Source organism: Drosophila eugracilis, unplaced genomic scaffold (assembly GCF_018153835.1).
Source record: "Drosophila eugracilis isolate 14026-0451.02 unplaced genomic scaffold, ASM1815383v1 contig_587, whole genome shotgun sequence".
Classification (NCBI taxonomy): domain Eukaryota; kingdom Metazoa; phylum Arthropoda; class Insecta; order Diptera; family Drosophilidae; genus Drosophila; species Drosophila eugracilis.
Window position 1 is genome coordinate 42,717 of NW_024573466.1, and position 25,505 is coordinate 68,221.

The 25,505-nt window shown below is 39.8% G+C and overlaps 1 protein-coding gene across 1 annotated transcript; it reads right to left on the minus strand.

Annotated features, from left to right (window-relative positions):
* Positions 1-101: 101 nt before the first annotated feature.
* Positions 102-23,748, minus strand: LOC108110737 (ets DNA-binding protein pokkuri). The gene is given in 5 exon segments (XM_017219941.2): positions 102-2,062; positions 2,122-2,699; positions 2,701-2,909; positions 2,973-4,232; positions 22,864-23,748. Coding segments are annotated over 4 exon segments (2,205 nt in total). The 5' UTR covers positions 4,150-4,232; positions 22,864-23,748; the 3' UTR covers positions 102-1,821.
* Between the last annotated feature and the right edge of the window lie 1,757 nt (positions 23,749-25,505).

Here is a 25,505-nt window from a genome sequence, read left to right on the forward strand (position 1 = left end):
AATCAATTTCTGTATTTTATACTTGCAACAAAAAGAAATAATGAAAATATATTGCCCAGTAAATTTTGAAGCACCAAAAATGATAGTCAATCTCAAGGATCTTGGATTTCACTTTTCAATTTATTTATTGCATATAAATTTGTTTCCTTTTTTTATACATATATAAATTATGTATTGATCGAAAGATAACGTTTTCAATGGAAGAACAGGTATTGTGGCGACACTAGAGTGCTAATTATTAGCTATTGGCGGTGTTTATACTTAAGGCGTACGAAAAACAAATAGAAAATTATCATTACCATAAATCTACACAATAATTAATAATTACAGTTGCACTACAGGCTAAATGTATGAAAGTGCATTGATGATATCTCTCCCTAACTCGATTCATTCTGTTTGATATAATTAATAAAGTGCTTCAAATGTACATTTTCTATTGTTTCATTGTATTTAGAGCTGGTGAGTGGGTGGTGATTGGGTGGTGGGGGTGTGGGTGTGTGGTGGTAAGATCGTAAGCGTTTTACAAACTAAACTTGTTAATGCTTAAATGAACACCTTCATTTGCTGCAACATCTCCTGCTGGGCTGCCATTTAATTGCAGCCGCTTAAGCTACAGTACAAATAATATAATAAAATTAAAGATAATAGAAAACTAATGTGTATACATATATGCTTGTGTGTATCATCATTGCTATATTAAAATGGAAGCCAATGTTTTATTTTTCTTGTTTTTTTTTATATGTATGTGTTTTTGCTTGTTGCAGTGTAACTAGGGCTAAGGGGCTCAATTGAAATTGAATTTTGAAAGCTCTCTTTTCAGGCTGATCTTAAAGACAGAGCAATCCCATCCTTGCAAGAAGGATCACAAAACTGTTTCAGTTTCGTTTGTTAGGATTGCTCTTTTTTCGGTATGAATTCAGCCATAATGTGAATCAAAGATAATTCTGTTGTTATCACAAGAAATCAATTTGTCTTGTTGTATACAAAAAACTCTTTCTATGCAGATTTGTATATTAATTAACAATTTCGCCAACAATTCAAATTTCATATTTCCTTCACTTTCTTTCTATTTTAACAATGTTTGTTGGTTTTTACTTTTTTTTTGTTTTCATAAATTTGAAACCATTGTTGAGGCAACATTTGTAAAGCTCAAAGGTGGCAACACTTAAGGTCTAAGCTACTGCCTAATGTTCTCTCCTTAATCACTACTCATTACTTATATATGATTGATTATGGTTAGGCGTTCTTTGTTTTTTTGTTTTGTTTTGTTTTTGATAAATGTAGAAATTGGCACATAAATCGAAGGCTGCGCTGCGCCGGCTCAAGAAATCTACTTACAACAATGAAATTACATGCACTCTGCATTTGCTTAGCTTAGCTTAATAAATACGCTTGATGTATAAAATATATGTATGTTATGTATGTGTGTTTATGCAGATATGATTTCTATATACAGAAAGTCGGGCAGGTCGTATCAGAACAGCGAAATCTATTCTTTGAAGGACATGAGGAATTCAGATTTAGAAATTTTATATTGAATATCAATTTGTATGTAAGAAAGAACTAAGAGCTTGTTTTATATAGTTTCTTCAAATTCTTCAAAGATTAGTTTTCCATATGGTTTGCCTATCCTACGACCCATCCTAACCGAAAGGCATCCAGATCTATGTCCAGCAGGGTGTCTGTTTATATGTTTGTGTGTGTGCGCATGTTGTGCTGGTCCCATATTATTTAGGTCAGGTAATGTTGTGTGTGTGTGTGTGCTCAGGAGGGAGTTGAAGATGAAAGTAGTACGGTGATTGTTACAGGTTATTGCTCTTCCTACTGCCGCATATGCCTGAACGAATCCTCCGACTCTCCGCCATTACAATCGCTATCCATGGGCACGGGTTGTGCCTGCTCACTGACCTGATCCATGGGTCTGGGCGAGCTGCTGGCAGTGGAGGCGGCGGGCTGCTGGTCATCCGACTTCGGAGATTGCTCAGCTGGCGAAGCGGCTCCCTGATGATCGTTATAGCGTATCAACTTAATGGTCGTCAGCCCGTCAGCGTTACGAATGAGTCTGCAGGGCGGAAGTTTGGATTAGCTCTCTGATATGAAAATGAGTCTTGGCAGACTTACGGATAGCAGTCCTCGTTGCTGGTGGCGTTGCTCTTGCTACTGACACTCAGATCCGTGGGCTTCAGATCCTCGCCAGCGCTTTCCGAACCTGATCCCGAGCTATTCTCCAATTTCAGGGGATGGAACTGAAACTTATCGGGTCCTCCAACAGCGGATGGGGTGTTCAGGGCAGGGGAATTGGGTGGCGGACCAGCTGCCGCCGCCGAAAGGTAGTGAAAAGCTCCATTAATAGCGTGCATGAAGAGCGGCGATGTGGGCGGTGGTCCATAGGCTGCAGCAGCTGCTGCTGCCACAGCTGCCACGGCGGGCAGGCTCATCGGTCCATTCCGTGAGGCGGGACGCTGGGGCGATTGCTGTTGCTGCTGCTGGGACTGCTGCTGCTGTTGCGGATTCCAATTTTGGCCAGCAGGACTTCCAGGAGCCTGATTACTGCCTTGCGGCATCGATGAACCGTTACCATTTCCATTCGCCGGCGTCGATTGCCGCAGAAGCGAAATATTCTTGATGTTCTTCAGTTCCGTGGGATTGCGTAGAAACTGATAGCAATGTCGCTCGCCTTGTACTTTGCGGAGTATGTTTAACCCTGTAATAATAACGCAGGGCACGCGACATCTTGTCGTAGTTCATGGACAGATGATTCTTCTGGATGCCCCATAACTTGGCCAGACCGGCGGGGTCGACGATCTTGAAGACACCCGTATCGCGGCACTTCCATGCTATCAGATCGCTGTACTTCTGGTTGCGATCGTTTAGCAGCTGTTGCAAAAAGTCCCACAACAGGCGGCCATCTAAAAGAAGTAAAGAATGGGGTTTAGTTTCTGTTTTAGAAATAATCTCATTTAACAACTTACTCGTATTGGGCTCTGAATTTTCGGGGAAGAACTCCCTCTTGGCTTTATACATATAACTGGGTGTGGTCGGTGCGGAGATGGATCCACCGGCAGGGGTCACCACTGGGCCAGCAGTATTATCTAGAGTCAACTTCTGGGGCATTTGTTGTTGCTGCTGCTGCTGCAACTGTTGCTGCTGTTGTGCTTGAGCTGCGGCTGCGGCCACTGCAGCAGCCTGTTGCTGCTGTTGCTGTTGTTGCTGTTGGGACCACGAGTTTACAAAACTATTCGTAAGCTGTTGCGTCCAATTGGGCTTGATGTCTTTCAGTATGGGTGTTCCCGGCGGACTGGCCGTGCTGTAGGACAGCGGTGCTGTTTGCAACTTGCCCACTCCACCGCTAGTCTCAGAGTATTCCTCCTCAGAATCGGAGTGATTGCTGCTGGCACTGCTAATGCCCTTCATGGGCATAATGTTCGGCTGGGTGCCATTACTTCCGGTGCTGCTGGCACTGGACGACGTGGGATTGCTGTTGTTAGTGGCGCCACCAGCATTGGTTGTTGGTCCTGATACTGTTGCTGCTCCTCCAGAGACTGCTCCGTTTTGGTACGGTGCCTGGGGTGGACTACTCGCTTGGGAATCCACTGAGGGCGGAGGACTCAGCGTCACAGAGTTCGGTGCCATGAAATGATGTCCCGCCAATCCGTGAGCCGAACTATGGAAGGGACTGTTTTCCGGCGGTGCATTTAATGGTGGCCACGTAGGTGTCGGCGGATGACTGTGCGGCGACAGGGGATAACGACTGGTGGGCGTTACTGGACTGTTGGGCAGATGCCACTGCATCATGTGGGACTCTATGATCAACATCTGCAGCACATTGTGAAGCACATCTCCTGCCCCCGGACATCTGTGTCCGAAGTCCGCTCGTGTCAGCAAACACAGCGCCTTGCCGTTCATTTGGAAGAGATCAAAGTCGAGCTTAGGGAGATCGAATTCGCGGACACAGAACCGTAGGAAGACGAGCACATCCTCGCGGCTCCAGAGACGCGGATCAGAGGGCAGGGAAGGGGGCAGTTGTGTCTTAAGCTCCGCCAATTGGCTGGAGGGCGCGGGAGGGCAGCGCCAGAGCACATCATTCCAGATGCCTGGATTCAGCGAGTTCAATGATAACTGTACTGGGAGCATTTTCATTTTGGACATGCAGCCACAGTGTGTAAGGAAGTATCCTGGTCAGCGGATCCGTATCAGTGGGAGCCACTAATGGTGCCTTTAAATTGTATTATCTAAAAATAAATAGAAAGAGTAAATATAAATAAGTATATAATTTCAAAAATATGAAAGCTAAATATAATTTTTAATAAAGAAGATTATCTTTTAGAATTTACTAATGCTAATAATAAATACAAAAATGTTGTTTCAAAAGGAATAATCCGATGAGAATGTATAATTTTATGAAACTCAGTCACTAAGTTTTGTTTTAAGTAATAATATTTATTGGCATATATGAGTGTTACTTTCTTGTATATATTATTGAAAGTTGATTATACTATTTTATCTTTCGTTGAGCTTTGTTCTGAGTAATCCCAGTAAACGTGATTCACATTCCTATAAATCACTGTACTCTAAATTTGTATTTTCACTGCCTTTTTAGGTATTACTGAAACCCTTCGACAAATTTCAGAACTTGTTTTTTTTTAAACAAACACAATAACACACAACATACATTTGTCTGAAAAACCATTTGAGTAATTTCAAGGGAAACTTTTTTGTTTATTTTAAATATGGAAAACTACCACAGAATCTGGCATGGATGCCAAGCACACAGTTCTTTTGGCGGTTCAAAGTTCACTACTGAGAAATTAACATCGCAAAAGGATGTGGCCAAATGGTTGTTGTTGATCACTCGTCGACACACTTCCGCCAGAGAAATATCTAAGCGGACACATCACCTAGTCGTGGAGTAGGGGATAACACTGATCCCGCTCCCAGACGCCACACATACCGATCCAATCCGATTTGATCCGTCGTCGTCGACGGGAGCGAGCGGGAGAGCGACACTCAGACAGACATTCGCATTCCAACCAAATCAGATTTCTTCATAATCGTCGCGGGGCAGCCGATGGATGAGGATGAAATAAACAAATAATATATCTCTCCGATGCCGACGCAAGAATAACAAAAACAACAGAAACGCGACGGAATGAATCTATTTGTGCGTGCGTATATTTGTGTGTGTATGTGTGTAATGATATAGCCGATATATTGCGGGCAAGCGCATCCGAACACTACTTGGCGCAAACTGGCGACGGGATCTCGATCTCGGAGAGCGAAGAGCGTGACTCACTGGCAGCGGCAGAGACAGAGGCAGCGCAGCAGAGGATCCGATCAGGCAGCGACAGAGGTCTGGACCGGACCTCTCTCTCTTTTCTTCCTTCTCGATATCTCTGCTCAGCGGGCATCTTCAGCAGCAGCGGCAACAGCAACACACCCCCGCAGCGACCGAGGCGCAGGCAGACCAGAGGAAAAAGAGCAAAAGCGGGAGAAGATTGTTCCAAAATAAAAAGAAGAGGATTCAACCACAACGAACTTTTGAATGCGCTACAAGGGAAAAATATCAACCAACATTTTTATTTTACCACCTGACTTTTGCTCTTTTCTATTGATATTTTCTTCCCTCCGTTTATTGAATTTAATTTTTAGTTTTATAACAAACTTTTAGTACCCAACGTGAGGCCTTGCCTTAAATCCCCTTTAGGCTCTTCCGCTTCTAAATACGGATGGTTATTAAATTGTTGACACTTCACACCTCAAAAGAAATTCATAAATACAAAATTTCCACAACCTTGGTTTTAATTTCACTTCCTGAAGATATTTTGGAAGGTTTTATTTAAGATTTATAAAAAATTATCCAAATAATAAACTCTTAGAGCATTTCTTAGTCGTCAAAGAGTAGCGGCAAAAGCTTTTTAATTGTAAATTTCTCAATATGGTAATTTCCACCAAAAATGTGTGATCTCTTCTGGTGGTATGGGTGTGCATGGGCGGCAGTACACACTGCCATTCCGGATGTGTACAAACCAAACGCAGACACACGAATACCGAAAGACGTATACACACACATGGCGGTGATCATTTGCTGTAAAGATTTCAACATAAGCGAATGTATTGATGGCACCAGCCGACGGGTGCGGGGCATGAGGTACGGGGTACAGGGTACCGGGGGAGCGGCCAAGTCGAACGTCTCTCGAAACTTGAAAGCCGTGCCCATTGCCCACTCTCGTATCTTGCTGCAGCAGCAAACGGAAGTGCACATTCCAAACAGAAAACCCGTTTCCAAAAGCAGCAGCCAGAGAAGAGGGAGTGGGATGGGAGCGACCAGTGTTGGAGAAAGACGCTGCTACGGATGGGGCAACTAATAAATCCGCCAGTGGGTAAAGAGAGCAGCAAGTCTCAGTCGGTGGATCGAGATGATTGTGGCAAGTATGGGGATGTTGAGGAGCAGGAGTAGCATCCAGCCAAAACGTGGGGCACCCTGTTCACAAACACAGCCAAAGTAAGCAATAAAATGGTAACATTCCTCTTGATTATAAATTTTAAAATTAATTTCAGATCTTCACTGACTTAGTTAATGTTACTTTAATGGTTTTGATTTGTTTCTTAAGTTATAGTTAATGTCTTAAAATGTTGTTCCCATAAGCAGAGCAATATTTCCTTGTCCTGTGCTGTATTTATTCCCACATATAGCCGGACCAGACGTTTTCGCTGCACACATGTTCAGATTTATCTCGCATCTCTCCCCGACCGACTCGGTTGTCTTGCTCTCCCGAAAGAAACTTCCTCATTCTCCGGGAAGCGCTTTCAACAAGTGAGCACTGCCGAGAGCGCCAGAAAGGGAGGGCAAGAAAGAACATGAAATATTTGTGATGGCGATGGGGAAAGAAAAAAGGGGGCGGAGGACGGATGATGATGATGATGAGGAGGAAGATAATAATCGCCTTGAATATTTTATTGTGCATGTACATGGCTTAGAGGGGGTCTATCCGATCCACAACCGATCCGATCTATTTGTTTTTGAAGAGAGCTAGAGGTAAATGCTGATGCCCCGCTGCTGATTGTGCACACTCCACCATACAGACACACACATACTGATACAAAAACGATCCTACGTGTTATTTCGGTTGCCACAACACATGGTTGAGTTTTCACTAAAATAAAATCATATATTCTAGTGCACACATGTTCCGCAGCACCAGCAACGGCAACACAAAATAAATAAACATTCGGCTAAAAGTTGGAGTCGGTGGCACGTAGTAAAATGACAAATGAATGCTCATCAGCCAGCTAAAAAGAAAACAACAATAAGGAAGGCAGGGCAGCAGCCCAGGAACAAGCAGAGTTGGGTCAGTACACTGACGAAAAAAATTCAGGTTAACATATATAAAAATTTCAAAGACTATATAATGGAAGTAAATTAAAATTGGCGCCCAACCAAACGACTTTTTTGCAGGACATAAAAATCGAAATGTCCTATTAATGTATGTTTTAAAAGTAACAAACACACATTTTTTACAGTGGAATAACTTGAAGCAGTCGTCTCACACACGCAATAAGAGTATAAAGAATATTTCTAAATCTCGGCGCAGGAGGCGCGGCAGAGAAGAATCCGAAAAGAGCAGCATTAACTCACTCTCTCTCTCTCTCTCTGGCACAACTCGAAATCAACTCAGGCACACAGGTAGTTCAAAATCGGAGGTAAGGTATGCGAACGATCTCGAACCGGTTTCAACGGAAATTACAAACGAAAATTATAAAACGATCAGTTTAGAAAAGAAAGAAAAAAGAAATAAATGCCTGGGGGAGTGGAAGGAAAGCTGGAAAACCAAATACAAGCAAATGGGTTAAAAGAATTTCATGGGCTCTTTCTACGAGTATTTGCAATGTTTCCGTTTTTGGCGAAGGCGGAGGAGGGGTCTTTCGTGTGTGGGATCGTGGGATCGGAAATGCTAGAAAATGGGACATGGCAGATCTGAAAGGCGGATAAGGAAGTCGAGGAGGTAAGCGTTCTTATAGAAGAGAAAGGAAAGGATTATATGGGACAGCCATCAGATAAGATTAAGTTAAACGTTAATGCCAGCTTGGATTTTAGCACTATTAACCCTATCTACTTTTCAAAATCTTTACTGAAATATTTCCATTTTTCATATTTTTACATAAAAATAACCGACATCAGATTTAATACCTTCTTCTACTAAGTGAAAAGTGGCTTCCAGCTCAGATTTCACTTACAATCCAACACTATAGTACTTCCCTATCGCTTAGCCCCTTAAGATGACACTCGAATGGCATTTTTGATCGGCACTCCTAGACGCAGCTGGAATTCCAGCTTGCAAGTGAATCACCCGAGTGCCCAGCCAGGAGTTGAACGTTAATGAGTAATTTCCGCAGGCGCATCCTCTTCTCTTCGGAACCCCGCCACGCCTCTCTTACCCAGTCCACATACTGTGTGCATCAAGTGCTGCGCAGTAAGAACGATGGGAAAATAAGAAAATCTGATAGCCATAAATGACGGGGGAAAAAGGAACCCGAAGAGAGACAGAAGCGACAGCAGCCATGGCGCATTAAGATTAACGGCTCAACGCTCCATCGAAGGGAAGGTGCAAGAAAGAAAGAGTGAGAGGGATGCTGTCTCCCTTTTTACACTGAAAAATGCATCCAAGATGCACATTAAAAATTTGTAAAAAAAAACCTTATGTTCATTTTGTAAATGAAAAACCTTTTCTTTTTGACTTTAGAAAAAGATTGTTCAACATTTAGAGGATATTTTCTTCAACCCAGCACTACATTTCTCTCAGTGTAATGATCAGGTAGAGAAGCAGCGCAATGAGGAAATGCGTCCGTCCTTCCCCTACCTGATCTGCACTTTGCTTTACATCTTGTAGGACTTCTTGGAAACCCGGCTGCGGATCTGTTCGAGACCCATCAAAGAATGGAATGAAGTAACTGAAAGGAAGAATGACGAGGCATGTGGTGCACGTTGCCTATGGTGGTGGTTGTTGCTGTTGCTGTCGTTGACATTTGATCTCTTTTATGAGGTCTTCCTTGAGCGAGCTCAAGTGCAGCATCGGCTTTTTTGTTTATCTCTTCTTTTCTGTTGTGCTGGTGTTTTTAGGTCTGGCCCCTAAATCAACCCCTAAAGCCAAGGGATTTGACCCTAGTCCGCAAATTGTCTGTAATTCAATGAGTTTACTTGTTGGGGGTCTTACTGCGATTCGATTCATATCGATCGTGGTAGATAGAAGATGTTCTTTTGACAGCCAAATGTAAGGGGACCTTAGGGGATTTACTTGGCCAATAAAAGGATCTTGAAATTAAGATTCTTTCAAGGTGAATGATTCCCATAGAAATTTCATTGAGTCATAAAATTCATAGGCTCTATATTTTGCAATAAAAGATAAGATGAACAGTCAATATCATTTTATTAGCTTTTTTTTATTATATTTTCTTTTAGAAATTTCAGTAAGTCTTAAAAGGTCTAAAGTTTATCAGTAATGTTGATTATTTGTCTTTAAAAAAATAAGAAAGAAATAATGTAAAATTTTATTTTAATATTTCAGCCATTTGGCAATCAAAAAAAACTATGAGTAATGGCTATTCGTTCACTTAGGTTTCGAGTTCAAGTCGTTTCTATGGATGTGTTTACTTTTTGCACGTGTATTTCGTCTTTCAGATATTGCCATATACGTATGCTTGTATATGTGTGCTTGCTCATATCAAATACTCAATTAATAAGCATAAAAAAAAAGATATTCAAAATTCGAAATAGCTAAGTCAACGACCTGCTTTGCTTTTATAACTGCTCTGAGCGCAACACTCGTCACCGTATATTTAAGAAACAGCAACAACAACAAAGCGCTCGTAACTCTTGATTTACCTTAGCTCCCCATCGGATAGCCCCCTTTAATACCCCTTCTTCTAGCTCCACCGCTTTTTAGACGCTGCTGAGCGTGCATAACAAGCGCGTGAGCGTATCGTGTTTGCTATTTGTGTTTGCCTTCGTTTAACTGTATTGGTATATGGGTACCCCTCTCAACCAAAGTGAAAAAAAAATAAAAAAAAAAAAAAAACGCCAATTCCGGGTTCTTCTTCGCAGCCAAAAGTCGAAATAAAAATATATAGAAAAAGTATGCGAAGAAGCGGGGAAATAAGCCAAATGTCTGCGGTTCATTTTCTGTCTAGATCGTCAGTTTATGTGTGTTCAGCTTAAAGCGCCGTAGGCACTTTTCTTTTGTTTTATTGTTTTTTCTGCGGCCTTTTTTTTTTTTTGGAGCAAACCCCCAAAGAACAAGGCAGGCTCAAAGCTCAAGCTTAGGCAAATCAATCATCGTTACGCACTTTTGGAGAAGCTTTAAACCCGATCTCAAATCGGTCCCAGACCCAAAAGCCTTGCGGTAGCTGTAAATTAAAGTAAAGAAAGAAAGGAGAGCCACAGGCATTCCCCTCCACCTAACACTTTGGTTGGTCATTATAATACAGTGGTCTCTGCATAAGAAGTTTGTTAGTTCGAAACTAGAACAGTTCCAACTTGAATTCTAAAATAAATTTGAAATAATTAAGGACTTTAATTTATATTATAAGTAAGATTTTTCGATATTTACACTACTTTAAAATCCAGATTTTTACCACTGTAGTTTTCTCTTTTGATCTGGCGACAAGATCTGGCCAACATTAAAGGTCTTCTTCCTCTTCTCCAGCTTTAGCTTCGAGCTCTTTTGTTTTGCTCGATCAGACAGAGGTGAAAAAGAGAGGTTGAGAAGAACTAAAAACGAGATGGGGAGATCTACAGCTGCTGGAGGCGTTACGTGACGTGTTTGTTCTAATGTAGCTCAAACCTCGGCTTCAAGTCGTTGTTTTTTCCTTTTATATTCGAGTTTCTTATTTTCTACCTCTTTTTATTTTTTGTGTGGAACTCTTTCTGCTGCCTCATTGTTCATCTTTATATGCGCATCGGGTCTCGAAAGGGGGGAGCGAGATGGACTGCTTAATGATATCAAACGTTCGATAACCTTTTCGGTATTTTCTTGTTGTTGTTTTTTTTTTTTTTTTATAAATATGCAAACTCAAAACCACAGCACAAAAAAAAAAACCAAAAACATACATACATCTCTTCTATGCTGATCATTCTCATGACTAGAGAGATATCCGACTTCGTAATGAGCATTGGAACAATCGGAAAACAAAGGGCGCAAAAGCACAGCATCATCATTATGATCATTATCATAATGCTTATGATCGAATCGGTAGCTAACTACCTAGAAATAAAAAGAATAACCACAACGAGCAACAGAGAAAGATGCTAGAGATCTACAGTCAGATATTCCATTTCCATACGATGGATGAGTTCATCAAACGACCAGACAAGAGTTCAAAATCATTCTAGTTGTTGCTCAAAGAAGGGGATGATGGTAGGGATACACTGAGAGAAATCTATTGTATTATAGAATTTATAAAATATATCAATAATGAAAGGAAAGCTTTAACTTTGAACTTAAGGTATATATATTAACTATCAAGTTTCCTGAAGAGAATTCTTAGATTTTTTCCAATTTGTTATCCTTAAATCCTTAACTAAACTTGAATTCCTAACACTTCCGGCTTTTTTAAGTGTACAAATGGTGTTTGCTGGTGAGGAGCTGGATAGTCATAGACCTAGACCGCATCAACCGCATCATTTGTGCCCATTACATTCAATTAGTCGCATCTGTGTTTTTGTTTCAACTCTTTGCGATTTTCTCGCACTTGCATCAATCTTCTCGGCCCCTCCTCCATCATGGTTTGCCTTCTGCCCACCATCCTAACTTAATAAGGCAGTCATCAGCAGCATCATCATCATCATTGTTGTTTTTGTTGTTGTTGTGGACTGTGCTGCCTTGCAGCAAGAATTTAATGTTTTCCTCTTATATCGAAAAGGGGTTGCCAAGCTGGAGGGAATTCCAAAGAGGGGGAGGCATTGGCGAGCATTGGACATCTCATGTGCGTCTCTCTCTTTTGACTTGGGGTCGGGGTCAGTACGGGTTCAATTGAGTTGGTTGACATAAGTTGCTTCCGTGTTTGAAGACCGCAAAATACTCTTAACTACAGTTTAGATTAACTCTGTAGAAGGGGTAGACAATAAAGGGGGAGGTAGGTAATCAGAGGAAGCTAGTAAGATGACTTTCACTATTACATCCTTTTATCTGTAATCATAAAGAAATATTTTATAACTGATACCTCTGTTAAATACCATTTAATTTCATAAGTAAACATTTCCGAAGATCTTAACTGAACCACCCACAAGTCAACCATCAACACAATCTTCTGCAACACATACTAAAGAAGAATGCTAAAGGAACCTTGTCTAACAAGCTGATAAGATTCCCATCCCCCATCACTCGTAATCCCAGTTCCAGTTCCAGTTCCACTGTCAGATCCCCGTCCTCGGAGCACACCTGCTGCGGAGGCCTTTGGCGAGATATATATATATATATCTGTAAACTAGGATTACTTGTTGACTTAGGTGTCGCTGCTCCTCTGATAAAGACCAACAGAAATAGACAGAGCACATAAAAGATACAACATGTTCCGCTATCCGTCGTCGTCGCACACTTCCACCATAATGTTTATATGTATATTATGAAATGTTTACGATTTGCTTGAGTTTCAGTAAGTTCATAACAAATATGCCCCCCCTTCGCAGATAAGATAACGCATAAGATACATAGAGCAATCTGACTTCACTCGACCTTCAGACTTTCTGTCCGAGTCTTTTTGCCATCGAAGAAAGAAAGACTTTTTAGCCACTTCCTGCTCCGGTGGTTTGACTATTGATCGAGGCTGATCTTCCAGCTTCCTGTGGGCAATTAGATCGGTGTACCAGCAAAAAAAAAAAAAACAGCCTAACTACAACGATTCCAGCTAACTAAGGCACTTACACTGCGGAAAAAATGTTTATAATAGAACCATTTTCTGAAATAAAAAGATCTATAGAGCTGTTAGATTCTACCCATTTGTTCAGAACTTCTTTGATTTCAAGATAGCTTTCTTGATCTTGTTCCTATTTTCTTTCCGTGTGCAATAAGTGATCGTTTGCTGACTCGATCGTCGGGCTATTTCTTTTTTTTTTTTTTTTGCACACAATCTGGTCGGGCATCTAAACCGGTAGTTAGTATTTGCACTAGTAATCAAGCACATACATAGCTAACATCTAGGCATGCATGGCGAAGCCGCTTCCTTCTCCACAACCCCGCATATAAAGCCAAAGAACTTTGACGATCGCGCTTCGCATCTTAATTACAGAGGAGAACGAGCTAAAAAAAAAAAAAAAAAAACTAAAACAGCAAAGAAAAAACAAAGCCAAGAGCTAGCCCGCCAAACCTGAATTGTAAAAACGTTCTAAACGAACTGAACTCAACCGAACCGAACTGAACTTAACTTAACTGAGCTGGGCTGTGCCGTGCTATGCTGTGCTGTGTGGAACGTTTTAAGCGTCGTCGTGGAAAGACACTTAATAAATGCGGAAGCGGATGTTCAAGCTACAGAAAACAGAAACACAGTGAGAGACGCTGACGCTTGTCTATAATCACAATCAGGTTCCAAGACACACAGGGAACGCACAGGGAAATGCAAAAATAAAGATCGTATAAAGAATAAGTGCGCGTAAGTTAATACCATCCGTCTACAGGTTGTAAACATTTACAAAGCCAAGGAAATGCCAAGTCTACACAGGAACATCAGGGAGAATTGTTTATCAAATGGGATGAGAAATCATCATAATGACCATAGCTCACTTCCTCCGACAATTCGATTGTGGAAATCAACAAATATATATGTATAATCTCAGAAGATATGCAATACATGAGCTAATGCTCAGGAAATTGAGCCATATCTTGCTTGGTTGGTTAAAAAAAAAAAGGGCGACACACGAAATATTGATTAGGCGAAGAGCATTACAAACATCGTAAAAAAAAAAAAACGGTTGGAAACGGAACCGGATTACAGATAAGAAGTTAAAACAAATACTCCAGGCCAGAATAGCTTTCAAAATGAACAGTAGTGTGAATTGTTTTAAGGGCGTTAAGGGTTTTTTTGTATGTCATACCTTTATAAAGACTAAGTCAAATAAATATATATTAGAAATCTATTTATTATCTTGGAACTACCATAACCAATAGAAACGATGTAAAAAAATCCCGAACCTATCAGCCTTTAATCATCACGGAAACGTATAGTATCAATCAATCAATTGCATTCAAAGTACTTAGAAGGGGGGACGACAGCTGTTGGGTAGAGAGCATTTCCTCAAGTGTTAAAAACCTATTTGATTTCGGTTCTGTTTCCAGGCGGAATTTCCCGACTGCACTTCAATAGTTTGGCTTATTAGTTTTGTTATTTTGAGAGAGCTGATTAGCAAAGCGCAGAGCGCGCATTTTGAAAAGGCTTCTCCAGAGATTGTTTTCACACAAACTCTTAATAACGTTGATAATTATATATATATATATATATATATATATATATATATTTAAGGGGACGAGAGGCAAAAGCTTGATAAGCACGGACAATGGCATGAGAGTGAGTGTGGGCACAATAATAATAATAAACAATTGTTGGCGATGCCGCAAGTTGCTCTTAAGTAGCCACTAAAACGTGGCAAACCGACCTAATGAGATAAAAAAAAAAAAAGAAATATCCACAGCACTCGTCACGAGAGAGACAAGAGGAATACCCAGAATCCGGCAATCCAAGAACTAACAATTGTAATAGACAGAGCCCTCAAAGATCTTGGGGGGATCTCTTGAGGTTTCTGCGCATTGCCATCGGCCAAGAACTCATTTAAGCCGCTGCTAATTATGAATTTGGCGACAATGGAGTAGGAAGAAGGAGTGGCCCCCTCACACATCTCGAGGCTCGGAAAATCTGACTCTCTACTACCACCAGGCCTCCTTCAACATCATTGCGCTACGTGCTGTTCGTGTCAATTTTGTTGTTTGTTTTAATTCGTGTTTGCCTTACTTGGAAAATTATAATATAATCTCCCAGCTTGACTTGGACCTCATCATTCCACATCCCTCTCATTTGTGGGTTCATCTCATCTGGCCCGAGGGTATTTTCGAAGCTGTCGTTTCATTTGACACTTGGTCCGCAGACAGGGCGGCATTCGCTTGAAAATATCTCAACTGTAATTCCAGTATTAATAAAACAATTTCGTCTTAGGTGCTGTTGCTGGAGAGGATGTGGAGTAGAAGGAGGATTCCTTGCCACTTGAGCAGAGACAACTGACTTCCTTGACTGGGGAAGGGGCGAAAAGAAAACTGGCAGCAGTGTCTTTGATGTAAGATGATTTTTTAGAGGAACTCTTTTCGGACTAGCAAGGCTTCTTAAGCTGAGACAATGTTTGTTTTTTTTTGCAGAAAATATTTATGATAGAAACTAGATAGCTAAAATAGGACCAAAATTCATACTCAATAAGGACTTACAAACTATTTTTCAGATCCAGATTTCAAATTAAAGGGTTTAATTACCTGCAAATAAAAGAGAAAAGTTATTATTAGAAAATTGTATAAATTGTAAGTAAGTAATGATATTTTCTACTAAACATTAACAGATCTACCATTAGATACAGCACCATCCTACCTCTTTTGACCTTGAAATTTAACCCTAATTTATATAGCATTTCCCACATTGCGTGAACGCATTTTGAAGTGCCTGGCCTGGCCAAAGGAGCCATAAAATAATCTCAAAACTCGTATCTCTGCGTATCAAGGTGTAAATAATTGAACAGCCCAATATTCTGGGGCCAACAACAACTGCAATCATTATAATAACACTTGTGAAAACCGTGCGATATGATTAAACAAAAGGAAAAGCAAAAAAACAATAGCCAAAAATAAAAACGAAATACTATTGTTTTGGCTGTTCTTTTTTACCGAATGCCTCCAAAAGAGGAACTATAAGAATGTAGAGCCAAGAGTGTAATAAAAAATAAATAACAAAAATAACAAAAAAGTTAAAGTTGACATGGATTGCGACTGATTATTGTATCAATTAGGACCAACAAAAAAAAGAACCAAACACAACCACCCACTCGAAGCCAAAGCAAAAGCGTAAATTCTTGTACTGCCGTCATTTCCGGTTCCCCAAAATCCCCCCAACCCCATCCACAAAGTCCCACTCACTCTATCGTAAACACATTTTGGCACCACCTCCTTTTTCACCTGCCCACTGGCCCCCCTTAGCCAACCACCTGGCTTTGGTTCCGTGCGTTTTCCAGTTGCCTTATCATTCCTTGCCGCCAACAAATCGACCAACGACTGATTATACACAAACGCCACCTGTTTGCATACATACAAAACTGATACTGCCAAATGCACGTACGTAGGGTTTACGGACTTGTGGGACCCGGTAAAAAGGAATTTCGGGAGCGTTATCTATGCTATCGGTTCTCAAAATCAAATTGATTTATTAAAGATTTGCCAAAAATTCGACTTAAAAACTAGGAAAATGAAAAATGGAACATACGTAACATAGGTAGTAAACCTTCGACCTTAGAATAATTTTCAAAATGGCAGCCGCAGTTCCTTACAAATTAGAAAAGTCCTTAAAAACAATCTATTATTGTGCACTTCTTGTACATAATTCATCGCAAGTGCCGCAAGCTAAATAGGAAAAATTTTCCTTTTCACTGCCCGCTGCGTTTTGAAGTAGGAAAATCGTAGAATGACGATGACGAAACACAGCTGCTGCATTGTTCTCAGTGGAGAGCCTGCTGTTTCGAACCGCCCAACACCCTACGGTTTCACTCCTCTTCCTTCTTCCGCCTTTTGAATGCAATTTCCTTGAAGTGCCAAATGCCAAAACTTCATTGTGCGTTTTGTTTTCTCGGGTCAAGTCGAGGGGTCGATTTAGGTCGGGATCATATCGAGAGCTGTAGTGGCCCAGGGGTTCGGCCGGTCGCAGTTAGGGTTTTGAGAGTGACAATTATGGTCGAGGGACCACCCACAAAGTTGCGAACCTGTTCCGCTTTCAACTCAATTCATTGTTGTAGGTTCAACAGGTAGGTCAAAGGTAAGGGGAGGAGGGGTACGGTCTCGATTTCCTACAGGTAGTATATTCCCATTCTTTATTTTTCCCTTTTCTTAACAACTTTGAATAGTTACAGTGAAGAAAAAATAGCAATTAATATTTTTAATTTGGGTTGCTTATTTGATCTTCATTTTATGGCATTATCCAGATAATCTCTAACCATTATAAATGATTTACTCAGTTAGAAATATAAGAACTATAAAGAATATGAACAAATTCTAATTTTAAAAACTATTTCCCTCAGTGTTTTTGTGCCTTTTTCCTATATTTCATTTATCAGTTCCGAGCAGTTACAGTTACCTTTTGTATTAGATAAAGACTGTAATGGACAGTCGTCGGTAACTGTGACGTAGTAAGGGTCGTTTCAAGTATCTCTTGTTACCAGGCCGTAAAACTTGGGTGTGTAAGTCCCGGTAGCACCCGTCGTTGTTACGTCTCTTTCTTCCAGCTCGAATTTTTTTCCTTGTTTTCTCCCGTCTCTGGTTTTATCTGTTGCGATAGACAAGCGTTACGGATACTTCCTTTTTGGCGTTACGCCATCACCTTAAGCTAGGTGCACCCAAAACTGTTACGTTATCCACCACGCAATTCCCCTCTTGAAAGGCGGGTAGAGGAGTTTACCACCCCCTCTGCTGCACCTCTCATGGGAGTTCAATAAGAAGAAAGAAGGAAAATTACCTAATTGTGTTGCATCGACAGACGACGTCGACTTGAAAGCGACTTTCCACAACATTACTCCACTTCTTGCTTGATGTACTTTTGCCCCCCCATGTTGCCACCCACTCTTCCACCCTCTTTAGCTTTAGCTTACTTATGGCGCCCTCCCTCCCTCTCTCACTACTTTATCGTATGTGTGCCAAAAGGAAAATGTGCCACAAACTGCACAAAATGCGGCGAATATTTGTGTGTTTGCTTTTTCTGTTTGTTGCTTCGCTTCGTTCGATTCTTTCTCCCTCTTCCTCGCTATCTCTTTCTCTCCCTCTCCCACTCTTTGTAGTTAGATAATAGCAAGTCACCGTTAAAGCACCAAAGTCGAGTTGAGCGGAGTATTATAACTCAAGCAAGACTTCCTATATTTTGAAACACGTTACGTTCGTAACATAATTCACACAACAGGTTACTCAGACACCGAAAGAGACGGGTATAGGCCGAAGCGATAGAGACAGCGATAGCCTGACTAAGCTGGCTTAGGCTGCAACAACAACAAATTGTACTAGTGGAGTAATACGAGTATTAGTGTACAATGTTTTAGTGGGTTTTCGGCGCGGGCAGAAATTGGGAAACATGGGGAAATGATGATCGTGAGAAAAGATTGCGGGAAATTGTCAGAAGTGCAAGATGAATGGGCCGCCAGATGGGTGGAGATCGTTTGAAAGATGCAAGTGCAGAACTAAGTAGATTGTATCGAAAAGTTAGGGATATAAATTTGAATCCGTGAGACAGCAGTCAATTTATTAACCAATAGGAAATATCCATTAATAATTTGAAACTTTTTACTTTAATAACTTTTTAAACATAGGAGATGATTAGTTTTGAAAATTTCAATATGACAATAGTTTAGAAAAGAACTTTTAAGAATTGATGATAACTATCTGTAAAAATAGTTGATTCTGTATATTAGTAGGATTGTCCCACAACCTTATAACCATTCATATAAAATATATTTTTAAAGGTTTAGCTCTATCATTTAACCGCATAATAAAGTTGCAATTTCTCGGAAATATCTGGAATAGTGATTCACTTCCTTTAAGCTGGACTTATTTCAAGTATGATCTCATTGACATCATGACAATATCGAAGTTTCTTATGAGCAACAGCTGTAGATAATCCCACTGTGCTCTGACGACATCCTTAATGGCAAATCCTAAAAAAAAAAAAGCCAAAACTTACCCACTGTTGTTGGGTTGAGAAGAGACAGAGCGAAGATGTGAGAGAGGGAAGTGGGGTGTATATTTTACCGCTTTTAATGGCAAATTCGCACGATCGTTGATTGGAGTGTTGTTGTTGTTGCTGCTTTTCTCGCTTGCCTTTTGCACTACTTTCTTTATTTCTTTTAGCGAATTTGAGACACGACGTAATGGAAGCTGGCTGCATTTATGGCAAATTCAGGTTAGTGTGATTTCGTTGCACTATAAAATGGGTTACAATGGGATGAATAGTACGCACAAGTGGTTCGTTCGCTGCTTTATAAATGCAAATGTACTGCCAACAACAATAGCGACATCTGCTGGGCGATAACAACAATATATTTATGTGCGATGTAAATACATACATACAAACACATGTATGTATGCATGTGTTTTAATGCATATTTGTATGTATATAAATGTGATGTATTTGTATTGAATGTAAGCTTCCGCATGCAAGTTACAACTACAAATGCCAACGAAATAGAAGAAAAGGAAGCGAAATTTGCAAGAAGAAAAAATGCTAAAGCATTGCCCCTATAACAAAACCAAAATAAGGGAACCACAAGAACACCACAACAAAGGCAATCAAATTATCAGTGTGTGACTTGTGACATTTTAAATGACCTTAACCCTTCAGTGGCCCAAATTTGATAAATAGTGGCTTTTGTGGTTGTCATAACATAATTGTTTAAATACATAATATACAGTAAATATAAATAAATCTTAATATTTAAATAAAATGCAATTATGATATTCTTAAAATTTTACTTAAAAGTAATACCTAGTTGTTCAAATCGCTTGATCACGTGTATTATCCATCAAATGGTTTGACCCTTCTAAAGAACTTGTCATGTCGTTTTTTCTACATATTTTTGTTTTTTCTTCAAAATACTGGGAAAAAGAGAGCGAAACGCACACATACTCAGGCAGTTTTTTGCTTGTTCGGCATTTTGCGTTAATATCTCAGCCGCTTTAAGGCGTTTTTTATTGTTGCTTTTGCTGCTGTAGCTGCTGCTTGGCGTTTTCTTCCTCTTTCCTTCATTATTTTGCCGCCGCTTATAGTTGTGTTGTTTTTTGTGTCTTGGCTGTGATTCGCACGTGTGAGTGTGAGTGAGTCAGTTGCTGGGCTATTGTGTGAGTATGGGTGCGAGGGAATAGGTCGATGTTTTCTTGCTCCATCTCTCCCTCTCTTCCCCACACTCTTCCACCCCATGATCGACAGTTTTTATACCTGTTTGCTTTGCTCCTCCACCTTCCTCTTTTTCTTGCGATCGTCACCTGTCTCTGTCTACCTCCCTCTCTCTATCTCGCTTACACTTTTGACCCGCTCTCTTGCTTCCGTGCACTTGCTTTGCTCTTTCTCTTACGTCGTTTGTCTTTCGCTGCGCCCCGCACACACACACATACACATTCACACACTCACCCATTCCCCATTACGTTGTTTTTGCTTTTTTTTTTGTTGGGAGCAATGCGGAAGTGAATTTAATTTATTGTATTTACGCTGCTTTTGCCGCTTTTCTGCCGCCGGCTGGTCACCAGGCCAAGTCTCTCGGGGGATGGCAAGGGAGCGGAGAAAGAGAGAACCAGGAAAGGAAAACCGCCATGCAAAAACGCAGCTTCTAAAAGTTGTATTTCGATTGCCGCTAATTGAAGAGAAACTGTTTATTTTTTTTAAAAACAAATCTTAAGACTAACAGTCATAGTCAGGTGAATAGATAATATGCAAATTAAGCATGTGGTATTTTGTAATCAAAATGTTTATATTGAAGTTTTTGGGAAGATTTTTGAAACAATTCTTTAAAAAAATAAAGCCAAAAATTTTAAAAACCCAAATAAATTAAATTTTTTAATGTTTAACTAATAAAATATCAAATTTAAACCATTAAAAGCCATAATCTTGTTACATAATAATAAATAATTCCCTCTTCCTTAGAACTATTTTCCTGTCCCCAATAGTGCTTGTGTTTGTTTTGTACATAATGAAATTTATTGGCGAGAATTCTCCTCTCATCTATAAAAAAAATTATAAAATAACGGAGGTGGCGCACGATCAGGTGTGTGTCTAGTTCGCACCCCCCACCAAACCGCCTGAAAACCCATTTATATGTACGTTGGTATGTATACCTTATAGCTGCGGCAGAAGCAGGAACTGTTTGGTTGATTTGTTCGACGTCGTCGGTCGGCAAAGGCAAATAAATAAACACAATTCTGCTGGCTGTTTTTACTTTTTTTCATACAATATATATATATATATATATGTACGTTATTATGATTGTGTGAGTATTTCTTTTCGCCATAGCGCCTCTGCGATAAGATTTCGCTGACGCTTGCCAGAGTCGCCGGAGTCACCCTAATTGGAGCTCAACGCTCCGCTTTTGTTTCACTTCACTTCCATAGAAAAGTGCATGCAACAAGAGACTCGTGAACCGAACAGAACCATTCCGTATGCCCGGTTCTATAACATATAGAATACCGATATGAAGTCCAAGACATGTACTGAGCTCTCGATAATTACCGTTTTCTTTATTTTCGAGGCGGAAAACTCGGTACTAGCCAATATATGATGCAACAGGCATTACGAAAAGCACCCTAGGTACCGTTATATGGAGTGGAATGTATGTATAGAAAAGGCTATTTTCCAACTGAATCGATCTTGTTTGTATCGTAGAATGCTAAGGAATCAGTAGAGCGTGCAGTGCATACAATACTACTCAAAATTGTAAGCTTGGGAAAAGAAATTACTATCATATCATATTATTATCATACTATGATATTAACATATGGTTCCCAACCACATTTTTTAAACAAATTCCACTGATTAATTAATTTCAGTAGAACTTAATGGACTTATAATATCTGGACAATAGGAAATATCTTTTCTCTTAAACCAAATAATAATTATAAAATACAAATAATTTAGAAAATGAGGAACAATCAGATAACCACCATATTAATTAAAGTAAGAAACCACTCCCAAAAGATCTTCATAAAATTGTATCATTGTAACAAGCCCTAATAAAAACGCCACAGTCAGATCTTCTGATATAACATGCAAATAAATCAAATAAAACCTTAGATAAACCATTGTTGCCGAGTATCCCCATCTCGAATATAGTATGCTCCAAATATAGCCCCAAGTTATCTGTTTACACGTGTAGATCCGACAAATTGTTGACCTCAACCAGAGACCAAAAACTCAAACATTGTAAGACATTGTGTGGAGCGAAGTGGGGAAGTCATATTTAGCAGATAACCAACAGCAGATTAAGGTGGAGCAATTATTTATCAGCTGCTCAGACAAGTCAAGACTGTTTTCATGACCATTGTGACGTAGTTATGGGAAATACATCTACCAAAATGATGGTGTTTATCAATTTCGTAATAAAGCAAAGATGACAACAGGAAGATATAAGGAAAATGGACGGTAATACTCGTTAAATCCTTTAATCATTTGGATCTTGCCAAAGCTTGAGAATATAATAGAAAATTTAATAACCATTTTTTAAAAACATTGTACGTTGGTGCCTGGTGGTTAGTATATCTTGATTTTAATTTAGGAATTTATATTTATATGTATTTATAGAAAATTGATTAACGGGTGACTAACCATAATAAAGCAAATTTTATGCCATTGGGGAGACATAAAAGCATTTATGGTAGAGGAATTTTTATTTACGTTAGCAAAACATTTTTGATATTTTGGTTCATGAAAGTTAAACGACAAGAAATGATGTATGCAAAATATAATATAATAAAAATGTGAATCCAATAATTGCGATTTTAAGAAAGAAAATTAATACCACCAAGGAAAGAACATTAAACTAGTTTTCACATAAACATAAACGTTTTTTTTCGCATAATTCAGCAGTTTATTTTCCCAATATCTTACCTGTTTGCTCCACTGTGCACCGTGGTGACGAACTGCGAGTGATTTTGTCTGTTTACGTTGGGCTTCGGATTCGATTCTTGAGCTTTTTTAGCGACAGAAGCAAACGCGGAAGCGGATATGTCCAGATCCCAGAATGCTTTAGCTTTTTGCTTCGCTCTGTTGTTTTTGTTAATTCGATGTTTTTCTTGTTGTTATCTGCTGATGACGAAGAGGGCGTCGCGCCAAGTTGCCATTGTTATTATTGTTGTTTCTTTTGCCTTTTTCGTGGGGGGCCGATGAGTGGGCGGTGGTTGTGTGCTTTTGGGGCTAATCCTGGCTCTCTGTTTTTGTTTTTATTTTCGTTTCGTTCTGCGACGAATTCCAGCCGCAAAGCGGAGCAAATAAAGAAGGCAAAGCAGAAGAACAAGTCAAACGTTTCTACTTCCGCCGCTGTCTCACCAACACACACTAAAATAAACGCAAGCACACAAACGCACACGCACACTGTAAGACACTCACGCGATGCACTTGCACTCTGGCGTTTTGTTCGTTTATTTGTTGTTGTACTTTAGTATTTCCTCTTTCGTCTTCCTTTTCACTTTTGCTTACACTTCTTGTTGCGTTGTTTTTGCTCTTGTTATTGCTGTCGCTCTTGTTTATTTCTTATTTCCGTTTCGCGCACACCCATACACTCTTGCACTTGTGTAAAGTAAACACACACCGAGTTAAGTTGGCTGCGGGAAGAACCGTTATTCCTCAACGCCGCGCACGAATTAAATTCTATTAATTGTGAATTAATCAATTTAAAACATATTAGTTTGGCATTTACAAGAGAATGTCTAGTTGCTTTCTGGAGCGGCACTTGAACACGTCCGCCTCCCACGACAGTTTCTGGCGATTTGACTGGCGTTTTTGATTTCGACGTTTTGGTCTTGAACAAGCGGCGAACAAAGCAGCGGCGTCTCAGTCAGCGCAAGCGCCGAATGAGCGGAGCGTAAAAGGAGAGACAGCGAGAGAGAGCCGGAAGAGCGTGAAAGAGAAAGAGTGTTAGCTCGCTCTTGTTTTCTCTCTGCTGTGAGAACTGGCGCCTCGCTAAGAATACGAAAATAAGATAATTACATATTTAAGGAAGTCGCGCTTTGATCCATTTTAGTGTCCAAGATTTATATCTTAAATCTGAGCTGTATTTTAGGTACAGTGGAGATTCGACTTCAATTACATTTGGATATATTTTTGGTACAGAGACGGCCCGGAACTAGGTAATATTAATTTTGAATTTTTGGTAAAGAAAAAAATAAAATCGGATTTAAGTTTTACCGTAAACTTGTATTTTAGTATTTAAGAAATACTAAATAGATACTACATTATTTTATCTTGTCAAGAATGTAATTTAACCAAGGTTAGCCTTATTCTTGCCCTAATATTCGGAAAATATTTCCCAATAATTACATTTAATGCTTTTTATTTCAAAATTGTTTGGAAAACCCACAATTACGATAATAATCTCGATTATGTTATTATACCTTGGCGTGCGTGTGTATGCAAAGACTACAAACAAATCATTTGGTGCGTAAACATTAACAGATTTCTTTCAACTTCCTTGGCAACAAACGTAACAGCAAAAACAACCAACGGGTAATAATTTAAATAATTTAAAATCCACAAAATTTACTATTAAACAACTCAATAGGAAAACGAAGCCAGTGGGCGGCGTCGAATTCGCGTGGGGTGCTCGATTTAGTTGTTAATCAATAGAAGATAAAGTTTAAACAGAAGAGTCACGCTGATACTAGGAAGCATGGGTGGCGTCAAAGAGGGGATTTTTATATTTACAACATATTTTTTTACTTAAATTTAATATTGGGTTATGAAAAAGGTAAAAAACCCTCTCATAATTTAGGAATGTTTATACTTTTACCCAGTAAAAATGTAGTATCAAACCTCCATAATGATATTGAAAATTTAAAATATTTTAGTAGTTTGTCGATTATAATTATTGGTAATTTGTGAGGTTTACGTATACAAACATAGATAAGAAAATACCAGGAACTGTAATCAATGCTAGATAATGTTTGCAGCCATTTTTTAATAATTATGTATTAGAACCCCTGACTAAAAAGAAAAGCGTCACGCGCCTGAGAAAAAGCCCTCTATTGTAATACAAAATGTTTTTGAGGTGCTAGCTGATATGTGTTTTCGATTCCATAAATCTTGAATCTTCATGGAAACCAGTTGGCAATCTTTAATTATAAATTGTTGGAACATTTCCGCTCCGTTGCGACTGGAAATCTCTTTGGAAAAGAGTGAGGGAGGGGCATGGGGCATAAAGTGGATGGGTTCCTCGTCAGGTTGGTCGGTTGGTCTAAAGATGCGCTCAGTTGCACTGCATCCGCTTTGGGGTCTCTCGAGTCGCCTCAGTTGGTTAACCAGTTTCTCCCCGGGCAGCGTTAACGTTGACATTTCAAGTCAAATGCCCATAAACGGCGACTAGGCGGACGACCCCGCCTACGCCCTCCATGTCCGTCCCTCAGTTCCGTGGCCCTGCACTTGAAGAAAATTCATCAATCATTAAGTGAATTTCTAAGTTTTTCAACAAGAACTAATTGTGTTACTTAATTATGATTGTAATAGCTAGAAAATTATTTAAAACTTTATGATCTTTC